The sequence below is a fragment of the Xylaria bambusicola genome (genome assembly GCF_022495145.1).
Source record: "Xylaria bambusicola strain CBS 139988 unplaced genomic scaffold F5B22scaffold_16, whole genome shotgun sequence".
Lineage (NCBI taxonomy): Eukaryota > Fungi > Ascomycota > Sordariomycetes > Xylariales > Xylariaceae > Xylaria > Xylaria bambusicola.
In genome coordinates, this window is record NW_025953569.1 from 241,969 (window position 1) to 257,711 (window position 15,743).

At 49.5% G+C, this 15,743-nt stretch overlaps 6 protein-coding genes across 6 annotated transcripts; 3 read left to right on the forward strand and 3 right to left on the reverse strand.

Moving 5' to 3' along the window:
* The first annotated feature begins 1,436 nt into the window (after window positions 1–1,436).
* F5B22DRAFT_107936 (uncharacterized protein) lies at window positions 1,437–3,207 on the forward strand. Its single transcript, XM_047968727.1, has 2 exons — window positions 1,437–2,016; window positions 2,080–3,207. Exons 1-2 carry the CDS (start codon window positions 1,942–1,944, stop codon window positions 3,094–3,096), a joined length of 1,092 nt encoding a protein of 363 aa, XP_047831605.1. The 5' UTR covers window positions 1,437–1,941; the 3' UTR covers window positions 3,097–3,207.
* Window positions 3,208–3,292: 85 nt separating this feature from the next.
* Window positions 3,293–4,202, reverse strand: F5B22DRAFT_107951 (peptidyl-tRNA hydrolase). The gene has a single exon (XM_047968728.1). It carries the CDS (start codon window positions 4,090–4,092, stop codon window positions 3,490–3,492), a length of 603 nt encoding a protein of 200 aa, XP_047831606.1. The 5' UTR covers window positions 4,093–4,202; the 3' UTR covers window positions 3,293–3,489.
* A 309-nt stretch (window positions 4,203–4,511) lies between these two features.
* On the forward strand, window positions 4,512–6,175 carry F5B22DRAFT_107965 (BAR domain-containing protein). Its single transcript, XM_047968729.1, has 5 exons — window positions 4,512–5,020; window positions 5,090–5,260; window positions 5,320–5,467; window positions 5,528–5,586; window positions 5,643–6,175. The coding sequence occupies exons 1-5, from the start codon at window positions 5,008–5,010 to the stop codon at window positions 6,035–6,037; spliced, it is 786 nt and encodes a 261-aa protein (XP_047831607.1). The 5' UTR covers window positions 4,512–5,007; the 3' UTR covers window positions 6,038–6,175.
* A 1,102-nt stretch (window positions 6,176–7,277) lies between these two features.
* Window positions 7,278–8,849, reverse strand: F5B22DRAFT_108013 (putative isomerase YbhE). Its single transcript, XM_047968730.1, has 3 exons — window positions 8,650–8,849; window positions 8,167–8,539; window positions 7,278–8,114 (listed from the first exon to the last, which is right to left on the reverse strand). Exons 2-3 carry the CDS (start codon window positions 8,529–8,531, stop codon window positions 7,313–7,315), a joined length of 1,167 nt encoding a protein of 388 aa, XP_047831608.1. The 5' UTR covers window positions 8,532–8,539; window positions 8,650–8,849; the 3' UTR covers window positions 7,278–7,312.
* Window positions 8,850–9,996: 1,147 nt separating this feature from the next.
* F5B22DRAFT_108020 (FAD binding domain-containing protein) lies at window positions 9,997–11,929 on the forward strand. Its single transcript, XM_047968731.1, has 3 exons — window positions 9,997–10,637; window positions 10,687–11,218; window positions 11,280–11,929. The coding sequence occupies exons 1-3, from the start codon at window positions 10,171–10,173 to the stop codon at window positions 11,754–11,756; spliced, it is 1,476 nt and encodes a 491-aa protein (XP_047831609.1). The 5' UTR covers window positions 9,997–10,170; the 3' UTR covers window positions 11,757–11,929.
* A 283-nt stretch (window positions 11,930–12,212) lies between these two features.
* On the reverse strand, window positions 12,213–15,362 carry F5B22DRAFT_108079 (uncharacterized protein). The gene is made up of 4 exons (XM_047968732.1): window positions 14,755–15,362; window positions 14,448–14,669; window positions 14,115–14,393; window positions 12,213–14,058 (listed from the first exon to the last, which is right to left on the reverse strand). The coding sequence occupies exons 1-4, from the start codon at window positions 14,919–14,921 to the stop codon at window positions 12,591–12,593; spliced, it is 2,136 nt and encodes a 711-aa protein (XP_047831610.1). The 5' UTR covers window positions 14,922–15,362; the 3' UTR covers window positions 12,213–12,590.
* Between the last annotated feature and the right edge of the window lie 381 nt (window positions 15,363–15,743).

The window sequence follows — 15,743 nt, forward strand, 5'->3', positions numbered from 1 at the left end:
GTAATTAGCTTATTCAGTGCCTTTCCACCGCGATTGAACTACGCATGGGTAGTGGTTCGCACAATGCCCGAGGTGTATGGCTGTACAGCAACAACTAGAGTCATTAGAAGTCTATCATCAAGGTCGTCTAAGAGAAAAATTACCATACCTTTAGTATCAATGCAGTTGGACAAATGGCATGAAGCTAAGCTGGAAGTCGTGCCGTAGAAATTATCATCTCATCCGAATTGGATCACTACTACGACGAAAGAGTGAAAACACAGGTGCCCACTAGGACATTCCGCACTTGACGATTGCTCAAATACCCTACTGGAAACTACCTACGTAAGCTATGTTGGTATTTAGGTTATGCGACCCCATATTGTTAGTGCATGATCGTACCTACTTTTAGTATACATGAAAGAACCTGCTTTGGGACGACTACGAAGTCCATCGCAGCGTGAATCAATAGCAGAGATAGAGGATCCATAATGGGGAAGAGGCAACCTTGTATACATGCCAGTCAAGATTTCATCTCTGATAAAACAAGAGTAGTTGCTATAGCATGAGATTGCTGGATATGATTGACGCGTAATTGATTAATGCGGGTTCGCCTTCATCTTGGAATACTGCTATAAAGTAGGATTAGTTAGGGTAACGAGTGGAGGAGATGAGAGGTCACAAAGTGTGTGGATTGGAAGAGGGAAAAGTCTGACCCTGATCTTGCATGGAGCAGTTCCATTGACAATATGAATATCGTAGTAAGAGATACTTGATAAGGGAATCCAATGTGAGAGGTATACGACTACCTCATCGTCGTACCTACAATAATTAATACCTACACAGTATTGTAAGTTAATATCTACCTAAGCAAGCCTTAAGAAAGTTCAATACATGATGATGCCCAGGGATTCTTCGCACTGCAAGTTAAGCTTGAAGCTTGACGTTGAAAATCTTATTTCCAAGTCGTTCATAGCCAGTTATCTAAACGAACAAATCTTGATTTTTACCGCGCAATCATGGTTATTATAAGATTTCGCCATGATGTCTAGGTTTACACAGGCTTTCAACGGCGGTGAAAATCACTAAACCAACTACAGACTCCAAACATATGATGTTCCACATATGCCAGTCAGTATAACAAGACCGGATAGAAGCCATTCGTAATAAAATAAACTCCTAGGGCTACAAAAGTCATTGATCAACTAGTTCCTTCTTGGCCTTGGCGGTGCCTCTATATACGATTTAACAGCCAGTCCCGACCACCTAGGTCCTATTGATCCGTCCAATGAAGAGAGGCCTGTATAACCTCACCTTAATTAAGTGCTGCCTGCAAGTCTCTGAAGGTTATAAATGAGTTTTTTGCCCCGCATTACACCTGCCGCGGTATGCGATCTGCGTGTTCAGACCATATGCGTGTGTAACAGTATAAAAGAAGGCGCGGGTCAAAAGTGGTAGTAGCATTGATATTGTAGATGGGTAAATTCTAGTACAGCGTGTGCTCAGCTAGATATCTTATGTAGTCTGTATGAGTAGTGCCTTCCGTACAGTACAGTAACCGTAACCTTCGCACCTGCTCGACGGTAAGCATCAAAATTTCCCTGAATGTTCCTCCAGCAAGTAAACAGTATTCCAGAACTCACATGTTAAAGGAAAACTTGCCATATCTTGCTGACGACTGCCAAGTTTCTAATAAGATTTCTCCTCACATACACCCTAACCCAATCCCTGAAACTCTGCAGCCAGGTAAGGTAAGTTTACGTAAGAAAGGCTACGTAGTGGTTAACGGGTTACGTGATCGGAGAGATATTAGACCGCGCGCCAAGAAGCGCCGTGGCTGACAAATCACACCCTTCTTCGTTCGACAAAATAGGGGGAGAGCGAGATGTACATATCCGACTATCAGATCAACTTGATGAGACGAACTGTACATTACCTTTTCACTATATACGTAATCCAATTATGGCTGATGAGGTTGCGGGACGGGATAGCAGCTTGAATGGATCAGCAATGAGATCTGCTGAGGAAGAATTACGGGTAAGACTAGTGCCCTAAATCCTATGAAACTAATTCCATGTAAATTCTGACTTCAAAGACCAGCGCCGCCGCGAGCGTGGGAAGCAATCCCAGGCACGCTTTAGAAAGAGACAGGCCGAAGCGGTGCAAGAAACACGCGAGCAGAATGAGAAGATGAAGACTGCCATCGCAACCATAGTGAGAGCCACGCAGCGCAGTGACCAGGATGGTTTACTAGAAGCTGTGCGCGCCGCCGCAGATGTAGCCGGGGTTGACGCCTCGGGTCTAAATGTAGTTGAAAAGACTATGTGTGAGGAAGACACCAGGCAAGGTTCCTCAGTAAGTTCCAGCGGGCGATCTACAAGATCAAATATGCAACCCCTGAAGATAGAGATCCCTGTGAATCAAGTATACAGCAACTCTTCGAAACCTTGGTCCAGGGGAAGCACATTGGCAGGGCGTCTGAGCCCACGGTTCGACTACGGGATCTGGATCGACACGCCCGCGCCACCAGCATTCATCATGCCGTTCCTAGGTGAAGGGAGGTATACTTTCCGCGGACATCTCTATTGGGCATGCACGGAATATCTCATCGCGCTTTGTCGCGCTATCACGACGCCGCAATCGCCGGCGCTGTGGTTTTCTTGCCAGCCCGGGAGCTGTCCTACGCCGCAAGAGGCTGAAGACCGGGTATGGACGCATATACAGCACTGGCCGGCCGTGGAGAATGTGCTTATGCTACAGTCTATAGCTGAAAAGCAGGTTTATTACCGCGATTACGGGTACAGTGATGCCACATGCAGCGAGCTGGGCGCTTGTCCATTGGGGGGCCAAGTCGACGACTTGGATATATGGATGTCTATTACCGATGTGGAGAAACATGTGCGACGACAGCTCGGCAATGACGCCTTTTCTCGTCTCGAGAGGACGATAGAGGTTTGCTGTGTCAGAAAGTCTCAAAACGCTATGAGTGAAGAGCTGATTAGCGTCGTCCGTCTGCTTATGAAGAATCTGGCCGAGAGCTTTATTTGTTTCGGGGATGGGCCACGGTGGAAAACCGATGCCGTTTCCACACTTTTCAAGGACATGATGAGAATATGACTGCATTTCTAGAGGATCACGGATTTGCATGCTAGAAATAAATACCTTGCCTTCGAAAGGTAACCAATACTTTGGAGAAATAAGACCAAGGCATGCCCGCTTTCAGCAACTTGGCTGTTAGCACTGCACAGTTCACTATATTTGGGCCAGACGATATTCGAATTCTCTGAAGTTCATGCAGGGACACCAATAGCCGGTGCACGGTACGTTGATTACCAGCTAATGCGGTAGATATGCTTTGGGTCCGCTGGCACAGAGTTGCAATTCACGCGGAACAGCAAAGGGGATCATGAGAGTAGACTCGAGAGAAGAAGAGGGGAGAGTAGTGAAAATGGCGACTACCACCATCAGGATTGTTCGCTGATGAACAGTTAGGATTTCATCTGCGTTCTGTCAAGGACTCTTCTCCCATTCATCCTGTAGATCGCGTAGGCAATGGATGATCTTAGGTCCGACCTCGGTGTCTATCGTCTTCACTTCGCGCGATGTCATTTTGCGCAGGACATAATCGGAGACTACATCTGATGTTCGTTCCGCGGGTCGACCGATGCCGATAGTGATGCGAGACCAACGGCCTCGCGGATAGTTGAGCGGATCCATGCTCTTTTTGACGCTCTTGACGCCATTGTGCCCGCGATGACTGGCGTCCCATTTTCGTATCTTGACGGTACCAAGGGTGGCTTCGAGTTCGTCGTGTACTAGGACTAGTCCTAATTCTGAGGGTTGGAGGTGGTGTCTCTGTAGCAGCTCCTTCCAAGTGGCGTGAACCCAAGGACCGCAGATATTCATCATGGTAGGGCTCTGCACGAAGGTGTATGGAATGGCCGACGAGACCTTGCACGATTTCTTGCCATATCGTTCCGTCGCGAATGGGGGTTGCGAGGGTGCCAGGGTTTTCTGGGCGGCGGCGATCGCAAAGTGGCCAGCGGAGTGCAGACAGTCGAAATAAGGCGCCTGATTGCCGAGGCTGACGACCAGGAAGCGAGGGGAAGCCATCGTTTAAGTCTCTACGGTATGCAACTCGCTACCTGATATCGCGATACATGTTGTCGTTGTCGAATGATGGACACAAGAACGTTGGTTGTGTGATCAAGGTTCATCTGGACAAAAAAGCACCAAGATTTACCTAGTTAGCGAACTTTTTGTGGCGCAGAGTAGCTGGGATCTGGGTACAAGGGTTCTGGAAGCCCCTGTAAATGTGGCGGTCACAAGTCTTGTTAGCAGTGGCAATGTACTGTAGGTAGCGGTTTAGGTAACCTTAGGCAGCCATATTCCACCAACAGCGGACGGCTAACACGTGTTACAAGAAAATACCTAGCTTTTCGGATGATTGCGAAACGTACAACTTTGATGAGCTGGATCTAGTTCGATTAGCAAGAGATTGAAACTATCCAAGCATACACTATAGGTCAATTGATCTACTTGACCAAGGTAAAAAAAAGATACCTACCTTAGGTACAGTTGTAGATGCTTCCAGAGAGCATCAAGAAGAGTAGGTACTTAGACGGTACTTAGCCACATGTGATGATGGCTGTTGTAGCGGATGCTGTAGCGGATGTTAGTGGCTTGGCTCCGGGCGCAGCCCCTCGCTGACGTCGCTCACATTTTCGTCGGACCCCAGGTCACTCCCGGGTTCCGCTCACAGGAAGCCAAGCCACCAACATCAGTCAATTCCTCCCCACCATTGATCTCTATCTTTCTCTTGCATGAACATCCATACACGACGACGACTGTTGGTTCTGGCATTTACACGATTCCTTTTATCATCGCGAACACCGAACCCAGCCCAGACCCGCCAGCTCTTAGTACCATCATCCATTGGCACATCTTTCTTTCCGCCGATCCTTTTCACGAACCGATAGCTTTCGCAAACATACCTACTATAGACAATCACGCCCTAACACCGCCAACATGTCGTGGGCAGGTATGATGACGCATTACTGTAGTTTGGGGTGCTCATGGGTTCGCTTGTTCTAACTTTCTCCGCGACTAGGGTTTAAGAAGAACGTCAATCGTGCGACCACGCAGGTCATGATGAAGACAGGCCATGTCGAGAAGACGAACGACCGCGATTACGAAGTCGAAGAGAGGCGGTTCCGCACCATGGAGGCTGCCGCCTTGCGCCTGCAAAAAGAAGCGAGAGGATACCTAGACTCATTGCGAGGTAATACACTGTTTAGTCTACAAGTCTACGATACACACCCGCGACTAATGCGCCTTCAGCCATGACGGCATCACAGATGCGCATAGCCGAGACAATAGATGCCTTTTATGGCGATTCTGGCGCAAGAGACGGCGTTAGTAGGAGTTACAAGCAGGCCGTAGAAGACTTAGATGCCGAGACGATCAAAGCGTTGGATGGCCCATACAGGTACAACAGCAAAGATGACGTATGACAGGAGTGACGTGAAGCAGCGCTGACGATTTTTAGAACAACTGTACTAGAACCCATTAGTCGCTTTTGCGCCTACTTCCCCGACGTGAATGAGTGTATGAGTCGCAGCCGTTTCTTGCCCATTAAAGCATCAACCTAACGACGTATCTAGGTATCAAGAAGCGCGGTCACAAATTACTCGACTACGATGCCCTGCGAGCCAAGGTCAAAAAGCTAGCCGAGAAACCAGACAAGGATGTGACAAAACTGCCCCGCACCGAGAAAGAAATGGAAATGGCCAAAGCAGCATACGAACAACTCAACGATCAGCTGTCTAGTGAATTACCCCAGTTAATCGACATGCGAGTCCCCTACCTAGACCCGAGCTTTGAAGCCCTCGTCAAGATCCAACTACGGTTCTGCGCCGAGGCGTACAGCAGGATGGCCCAGGTCCAGCAATATCTTGATGCCGACACTAGGGACCAATACGCACAAGGTCACCTCGACCAGAGGGTAGAGCAGGTCTTGCAAGAAATCCGGGAGCTGAGTATCAGTGGCACAGTATAATCTGTGGCTTTTTGCTTCGAGATGATAAGAGCCGGGTGTGAATATGTTAATCTCAAGGAGTTCGGTGCTTTCTCTTCTAGCGGCGGAAATGGGGAACATGCGACACGTTGCTGTGTTGAAGTTTTAAACCGGGGTGGATTATTTTTGGCATGCGTTTGACGCACTACGTTCTGACGGGACAGTATAAATACCGTACAATGAGGCTATGGCACCGGAAGAGGAAATGATACACCTGATATTTGAAGGCGCAGAATACGACATTGCTGAACCGTGAACTAACTCTGACGGAGTGCGATCAGTAAATACTGGGGGACATCAAATCCAGACATGCAAAATTTCAAATCATTGCAGTTTAAGACACGCAGACGCGAGGACTCGATTTGTGATGGTTGAGAGAAGGAGGGGATGGAGAAGGAGAATAAGTCTTGAGGAAACGAAAGGGAAACGTGTCGCTTTGCCTCAATTGGAAGGAAGCAGATGCAAGATGAGACGAGAGTGTGACAAGATTTCATATTGCCTTCAACACAACACAGCACAGCACAGCACAATACAACACAATCCAAGACAAGACAAGATGTGAAATAGGGCCAACCTTTCCCCGTGAAACATTCGTATTAATATCGAGCAAGAGGACTTTCAAGTTATAGATGCATCTCTATCGAAGTACCCAGGTACCTACCGTGATTATTATATCTACCTACTTCCACCTCGCAGTCCGATTACCCGGGCTTCATATCATACGTAAGAACTCTGTCTTGGGTATGTTTGTACGTAGATGCTGATTATACCCACTGTATTCTCCTGGGCATCTTCAGATGGTGCGAGTGAGTTGGACATGTAGGTATTGTAGATGGAATCAGGCTTATTTCACTCATACCATTGACGGACAACAACCATACTTGCCTACCAAATACATTTGGTCTGATACCCTCCCGGATTATTTACACACTAGTAGGGGCATGTACCCGTGATAGCGAAAGGACCGGACCGGGCCGATGAACGGGCGCGGCGCCCGAATATCGTGACATACGGGCCGTGCAGTGAGTAGTACGTTTTCATCATAGACTTGGATTACGAAGATCGCAGATAGGTAGTATACTGCCATACCTAGGCGCTCCTTACCCTGACTCGATCTCACCCCTTTTTGAATTTGCTTTCTCCCAAGTTCTTAGAAGCAACGAAGTATATATATACAAACGATCCTAGGTAGCCAAACCTATATTTCCCGGAACAAAGTGACAATCCCGTACCTTGCGTAGACACGTATGCTGCCCCTTACTCAACCCAAATCACAGCACTAAGCCCATCCTCCTGCTGTTCCCGTCCCGGCGTCGCGACCGCCGCATTCGCCACCAATTTCCCCAACTTCCCACTCGCTGGATCGCGCTCGATGATCGCGACATTGCTGCTCGTCTGCCCGCCCACAGCGACGAGGGTGCCGGCGCTATTAATCTGGAACGTCCGCGGGAACCACGCGTGCGCATTCGTCGCCTCGAGGAACGCGATGTCTCCGCTCGACGCGTCGATCGCGTACGTCGCGAGCGAGTCCTGCTGCGCGCCGAACGTCTGGTCCGCCCGGTTCGCGGCGTACACGAAGGAGTCCCGCACGTGGACTTCCGCGGCCTTGGACCCGCTTGCGAGGGCCGTGTTGGACGCGTGCGTGGGGAGCGTTTGCTTCCGCGTGAGCGCGAGGCATGCGTTCGCCGGGTACGAGACGCTCCATGATGTCACTGAGTTGCCTAGCTCGTTGACCGTGTAGAGCATGAGTCCCTCTGTTGAGTTCGCCTTGGGCGCCCAGAACGCGCCGTGGCGCGGCCCGTCGCCGGAGCCGGTCACGCCTGGCGCGCATGGTGTGAGTTTCCCTGTGCTGCTGTCGATGCTGAAGATCCGGATTAAGTCGGCGCCGAGGTCCGGCACGAGAAGGTATTTCCCTGTGGGATCGACGTGTGCTGCGTGTGGGTGTGGCGCGTTCTGCCGCGGGTTGGGCCCGGGGGAAGTCATGTTGAATTTGAGCTTTTGCAGCGCCTTGCCGCCTGTTGTGAAGGGCAGGGCGTAGGTGGTTAGGGTGGAGGGGTCACTGTATACATCGTGAGTCCTAGTATCATTCATAATGTCGTCGAATGCCATACTATTCAACCGTAGCGAAGAACTTCCCGTTTGCATACGGCGTGCCGTGTACGCTGGCTCCCGAGGAAGTGAGCCTCCCCGTCTGCGTCAATGCACCATTTGCGCCCACGGTGAAAGACGCGAGGACACCGCTGCCGAACCAGCTCTCGTCGACAGAGTAAACGGTCTTGGCCCCGTTACTCGTGTCGAGGCCTAGCCAGGCTGGGTAAACCCCGACACTGGTGGGCGACGGATTGACTGTGAGAGAGCCATTGTTGAACGAGAGCGAGTAGATCTTCCCCGTGTAATGCGATGCGAGTAGGTTTACGCCGAGCACATGGGCCGGCAGTCCAAGGAGTGCCGATAAGACGAGCTTGAGTGACGACATTTTGATTGCTAGCTATCTCGTTTGCCAAGAGCCGTGACTCGATAGCGGTGATAATGAGAGGGGGAAAAGATGAGAAATTAATGGGCCGAGTGAGGTGAGGCGATTATCCTCGACTTACATCGTCAGATTCATCTCATCACAACCACGGAGAGTTTCGTTGCGCTGCTATGAGCCCTAGGCTCCTTTCAGCTTTCCATCAAGCATCACTTCGGCCTCTCCCGGTCCATCACAGCGAGGAAGTGTGGGAACGGCGTCTGTCTCAAGCGTGTGTTTGAGGAATGGCGCAGGTCGTTGGAGCTTGCTTCCGCGAACGCAAAGGGCAAATGCTCGGAACGATCTCCCGAACGTTTGTCACGTATCCCTCGGATAGGTGGAACTACTATACTATGTAAGTAGGGATGTAGGGGTTGAAATTGGAGGCTGACGGGGTCAATGTAATTAGGCCGTCATCGCACATTCACCCGCTGCTTGATTAAGGGGGGGCCCAGTGGACTGGGAATGCGGGGATGTCTGTTCTCCGTCGGAATTATGGCTGTCTGTCATCGACGTACACCGTGGTCTGACTTGGCTGTATTTTCAGTCTCATCGGCGTTAATAGAAGAGACACAATGGCGTGTTTCTGTTGACACGCGACCGCTAGTCTCTGCGCTGCGACTCGCGTGGAAGACTGGGCAAATGTCGGACATAGTGCTGTTGACGGAATCGCATTGGAAATAGCCGTGCGTGCAATATCGCATAAGCCACCCGGTAATTTTTCCCATAAATGAACCCCAGATAACCCCAGATAGCCCCAGATATTGGTGGGCATGTGTATGATAACCGGGCAGGGCTACACGTTGGCGATCTCAGCTCGGTCTTACAGGGCCGGGTAATTGACTTAACTGCGATAAACAGGGTTGGCAGTGATCATATCTACGGCTTTCTGTCGGTATTCAACCACCACCACCAAGCCAGCTGTATTGGTGTCGGCCATTTAATAATCCTATGGGCATGGGTAGGGCGAGGATTGATTTGAAGAAATGAATACAGTCACACAAGGGGTGGCCTAGACATCCCAACCCTCTGTTACTCTAAAGCCTCGTGACGTCGCAGCGTGGTCTCGCAGATCAAGTTTGAGCGGCTATTGAGGCGTCTAGATAGGCGCCGCGCATATGACTGCCGACTTAACCCCGGGCGTATAGGCTGTATTCCGTATTGCGGGCGCATAAACCAAGTCACAAGCGTGTCGACGTATAGCCATGGGCACGTACCTTGGAGGTCGGGACATGTCTCCCAGCGCCTGACGACCCATGCGATAATCTCAGAGCTCTAATCTGCGGGTCCCTGGGAGACGAATAAGTCGGCGCCAGAGTAAGTCCCGCAAGCTGACGATCGAGGCTGGCCAGAAATTAACTAATCGGGACGTGTTACCGTGAGAAGCGCGATGCGCTCATCTATCCTGTGTTAGGTATGACCACCCTCTGATGACTTGCCATTTGACCCACGCAGGAAATCGTGCGATGCGGCTCATGGTGTCCGAGAAGTCGGTTAGGCGGTCGTTGTCTCTATATACAAGGAGGACTTCAAAAGGGGCGTATCCCCGACTCGAGAGATAAGGATGTCATGACCATCAACTATACCATACACAAAGGCTATCAAGATGCGAGCGGCAATTTTCAGCTTGGGCCTCTTCGCTGGACTGTCGCGAGCGGGAGTGCTGAATAAGCGCGCAGTCTTAGTAGACTGTCTCGCAGAGGCGGGAACGGCTATTGACGCGATTGATTCGCAAGACTGGGAGAGGGACACAAGACCATTCAACTCCTTACTTGCCTACAAGCCCGACGTAGTGGCGGTACCTACAACGACAGAACAGATTCAGAACGCTGTTCTCTGCGGCGCTAAATCGGGATACAAGGTGACGCCGAAGTGTGGCGGCCATAGCTACGCATCGTATGGACTAGGAGGCGAGGATGGTCATCTGGTCATACAACTAGACCGGATGTTCGCAGTCAAGCTAGACACTAAGACGAACATTGCTACAGCAGAGGCGGGTACACGCCTTGGTCATCTTGCCGTGGAACTTTGGGCTCAAGGGAAACGCGCCATATCACATGGTACCTGCCCGGGGTACGTGTTACCCTCATCAGAATTGTTCATCTAGCTAATGTTGGTACAGTGTTGGAATAGGAGGCCATGCGCTCCATGGCGGCTTCGGATTGAGCTCTCATACCCACGGACTAGCCCTCGACTGGATAATCGGGTTAAACGTCGTGTTAGCAAATGGCACGCTTGTCCACACTTCGGCCACGGAGAACTCGGACCTCTTCTGGGGTATGCTCGGCGCCGGGTCGAATTTCGGAGTAGTCACCTCCTTTGAGCTCAACACATTCGCGCCGCCGGCGAATTTGACCTGGTTCGTCGTCAATCTGCCGTTGAAGAAGGAGACTGCAGTGGCAGCGTTGGAAGCGCTTGAGGACTATACTATAAACACAATGCCTGCGGAACTGAACATGCGCATCATGGGAACACCGCGGATGACTCAGCTAGAGGGGATTTTCCATGGCGATAAGGCAGGACTCCAGAATGCCCTCGCGCCGCTCTTGAGTAAGACTGGAGGCAACATTCTCGCGACAGGCACGACGGATTGGCCTGGCAGTTTGTCACACTTCGCGACGATGAGCCTGAACCAGACACACCCACATAATGAGGTTCGTCCTTAATGTCTCGCAGATCTTAAAGTGAACCGAGCTAACGAGATGTTGTCTATAGCAAGAGACGTTTTATGGCAAGAGCCTAGAACTCACAGGTCTCAGCGGAGACGCAGCACAAGACTTCGTCAACTACTGGTTCGACCATGCCAAGAGCGTCTCGGGCGCGTGGTATTTCCAGCTCGACCTCCAAGGCGGCAAGAACTCAGGGGTATGGAATGCCGACCACGCCGTATCCTCGTACGCGCATCGCGACAAGCTGTATCTCCTGCAGTTCTTCTACCGGTCGACGACGAAAGCCGTGCCGCCGGAGGCAATGAAATTGGTAGACGAGTGGACTCTGTCGACGATCAAGTCCCTTGCCGCGCCCGACTATGGCATGTACATCAACTACCCGGATCTCTCGCTGAACCGGACGGCGGCGCATGATATGTACTGGGGTAAGAGCATGCCTAAGCTACAGCAGCTGAAGGCGCAGCTTGATCCTCAAGAGGTGTTCTATTACCCAATCTCTATCAAGCCTGGAGCTGCAGCATGAAAAATTACGGAATAGTCAGTTCTCCACATTCTTGTGATCTCGATTTCAATTTGTATAGATGATTTTTTGGCATATTGATGGGATCTGATGAAGGGGATCTGCGGAGGTGTAGATGTATTTAATATCTGTGATTTACCATATGAACTTACAATGAAGCATTATCCTGATTCAAAGCGAACTGAAACCCCAAGCTAAGAATTGACAGATAATTGGTCACACATTCAGATAAGCTAGCAAAGACGTAGAGGGTTCTATCTGCATAAGTATCTATAGGTACCCAGCTCTATACCTAGATACCTAACGACATAGACAATGCATAATTGGTGTACGTAGATTAGTGAAGTGGATGAGAGTAAAAGGTGCCCTAGTCTAGGACATCCACACCTAATAAGATAGATACGGTCTACACTTCAGTAGGTATTTGAAAACAGCTTCATTCACTAAGAGAGCTTTTGATTAGAGAGAAAAGAAGGCGATTTATTGTTAGCATGCTATGCCGAGGTCTGCTTGCTTGTACCGAAAATCATGAAGTCATCGCCATAGAGTCGCTTTATACAGTACAGAGTTATCCCGAAATCCGGAAAATCTCTTAACCCTTTTTGCTGACTAAAATACTACTCCACATTGCTTCATTACAGAGAATGTACTGGAGGTTAGGGTAGAGATTCGTGTCCTGGGTACTGAAAACTTCATTTACAAGAGGGATGGTTTGAGCGCACCAACAAGAAAGACAGAGAGAGTGTGTGTAGTCTAGTAATTAATGGACTAAGTCGGCCCCTCCTTCTACAATTCATCATCAATCGCAACCCCATAACTGCATGACACCATCTTCTTTCAGAAAAGGATCCTAAGTCCTAGTGGGAGATTGCCGTATATGAAGGGAGTTTCACTGTGAGCGTTCTCGTCCAAAAGAAGCCGGCCACGAATGCGAGCCATTTCCCTTTGGGCGAATCTTAATACCGCCATGAAGCAATCCCAGCCTAGTTTTGTCTCTTCTGGCCAAAAATTGCGAGCCGCTGACGATACTTTCTCCCCTAATTCCAGAGGATCCAGGGGATCGTGCCGACATTCAAGTTGATCATCAACTCCTAATAACAGACCTATAGATATTTCAGCCCTAAATGCGGGATTCGCACCCTTCGTCAGCAGGAAAACTAGGCAGGCTACCATTCCGAAGAGATTCTCGCCCTGGAAACCACGTTGGGCCAGTTGGGAGGCTGTCAGAACAAGCGTGTGAAGCGGTCCTGGCACAAGCTTATTCCCACAGGCAAAACAGGACTTAGTAAAGAGTCCACTAGGGGTGTTGATGTCGGGTGTCTGAAAAAATGAGAACAAATAAGTGACCGAATGACAAACAGCCTGAATCGAGGTATGACAAAACATGTGCTTCCAGGAAAAAGGAATCCTTGGTGAACCAAGGGTATTGAGTACTCGAAGGCATGAGGCATCGGCATCCCAGCGTCCACAGACGTCTATGTCCTCTCCAGGGAATTGTTCCATGTTCATTAGGCGCTCATCAGCCATGAATGGCGTACACGATGTATGTCCTTTTAAAATCGTCAACATAAGAGAATCTAGTACCGTGTGACCCAAATTATTAACATAGAGTCTTATGAAGACGTTCCTTTTGGGAAGATTTAACAGCTCATGAAATATTCCGCAGCATGTGCTACTCCCATCGAGATAGCTGGCCGCGAGGTGATAAGGGTGAATGGCTGAAAGATCGAGGTCCCTGAGGTTGGCTGCTTGAAGCAAGTCATGGACAAGCTCCTTGTTTCGAGCCATGATAGCGAAGCCAATGGCCTCCACAGCCATCGCATCTGGGGAAGCTTTGGCAGATTCTACTATGACACTCGTCGAAAGCGGTAAGTCGTGATTGTTTATATCTGAGAATGAGTTGTCCTCCAAGGCACTGTTTAAACGTTCCATGACAGTGCAAGGAGCTTTGGCCCATCTCGGCCAATCATAACAGTCGTATACGTCAAAACCGGTACCTTGCCACATTCCTTCACGGTTAATCTTGTAGAGATGGATGCACCAACGACACAATGGCGACGGTTCAGGAGATTTGTATTGTTGATGATCAGTATCTGGGACAATGCATTGATACCGGCTTCTGTCTGATGGTCTTCGATCTTCGCCTGTCAACTCCCACGAAGCTGGAGTGCCAGGTAATGAATGGCGCTCTAAGAGCTCCGTCATTCTCAGTAGATCTGCCGTCCACCTTTGGGGTCCTTTCCCCCAATATTTCGATGTCTTGAAGGCAAAAATCCAAAATTGGTGAAGCCAAGTTGTTGCCGCCCTAACGAACTCATTAGCTAATGCACGATGCAGTTAAAAACTCATTACAGTCCTCACACTCTATCTGAAAATGGCATCCCCTTCAAAAAACTCCTAATATCTCCTTGTAGAAGGAGTTTCGAATTATCAATACGGGTCTTCACAGAAATGGCTTGCGCGGTTGGAGTCGGCGCGTTAGTCGGCGAGGCAGCATTCGCTTCTGGTCTGGGATGGTCCCTGATAACTGGAGGGCTGAAGACGGAAAAATCGCTTGGTGTCGAGAAATCACTGGCGCCAGGGCTGGGATGATCTAAATTCGGCTTCATACTGTGCTCTAGTGGGCTCCAACGACCAAAGCTGCAAGTCGATTAGTTGATGAAGTTTCCGCATGATTTAGATTCACTGTCATACACGAAACCACTCATTTTGAGATCAACACTTAGTCGAGCATCGTCTTTGATAAATCTTCTGAGTTTCTGCTTATTAATCTCCACCCCCTTGTAACGAATGCTCCCGACAGATGTGCCGTCGTGGAGCCTTTTCCCGAGCGTCCGGATTGCTTGGTCCTTGACATAAGAAGAAATGGATTTTGAGATGTTCCATTTCTTGAGATGATATTTGTACTGTCGAGCACTAGCAGATAGAGATCATTAATCAGTTGTGAGTGTGAGATGATGATATACGAAATCTGACGAAATGACAGTTGATCGCAACTTACTTAGCATCGAACCGGTATATACGTTTCATGATGTCGACCACATCCTCAAGACGCCGGTCCTCATCGATGTACAGTCTGAGAATAGTGTCTTTGTGGCACCCCCACTTCTTGGAGAAGGGGACATTAAGAAAGAGATCTGGGCTGCTGGGCTGTCCGCTTTCCATCATGAATGAGCTGCTTCGAACACGAAGTCTGAGATGGGAGGGGAAGCACGAAGATCTCTGTCACGACAAGTTCCAGGGTGCAGGGACGAGCGGTACCACCTGATATAAGGTACTGTTAGAGGTAGACCAGCAACGATTTGAATGAAGTTGACGCTGCCTCTCAATTGTGTCTGGACCTAATGCCATAATAATGGCAGCAGCAGAACCTCTGTATACACACAGATTAGTTATCCTGAAGCCCAAGGGTTCAGCCAGCGGCTCATATACTAGGATGACTAGCTTGATATGCCTTGCCAGCCTCGATCCAGGGCGGGTTAGGTAGAGATTGAACGTATCAGATGGCCATCCAAAGGGACAATAGCCAATAGATGCTCATGGAGGGGGCGTTCAAAAGGACAATAGCCAATCAACGTCCAAGGCGACCGTCTGTCATATAGCTTATCCCGTTGCCGCGCATATGCATAGTAGCATGGGGCTGGATTCGACGCCACCTTATGGAAACTAAATACCTACCTACACGCTGTCGGTGAGCACCTATCGCCAAGCGTGGGGCCACGTCTCCCATCCCCAAGAAAGTCATATTGGGAACCTATACAGAGACGCGCAAAAGGACAATATCCAATGAAATTCTTAGTAGTATCGTGCGATACCACCTAAAGTGTACGGTACTGTAGAGAACGCAACAATATTCATGTTTCCATGTGCGATCGTGCGCGTACAATCAGGATACGGTAAGGCAGATAGACATTTCGGTATGTCAAGTTTCTTCCTGCATTCAAGTTATAGGGAGCGGTACTAGATACTCTTGTAATCCCTAGACCTCGC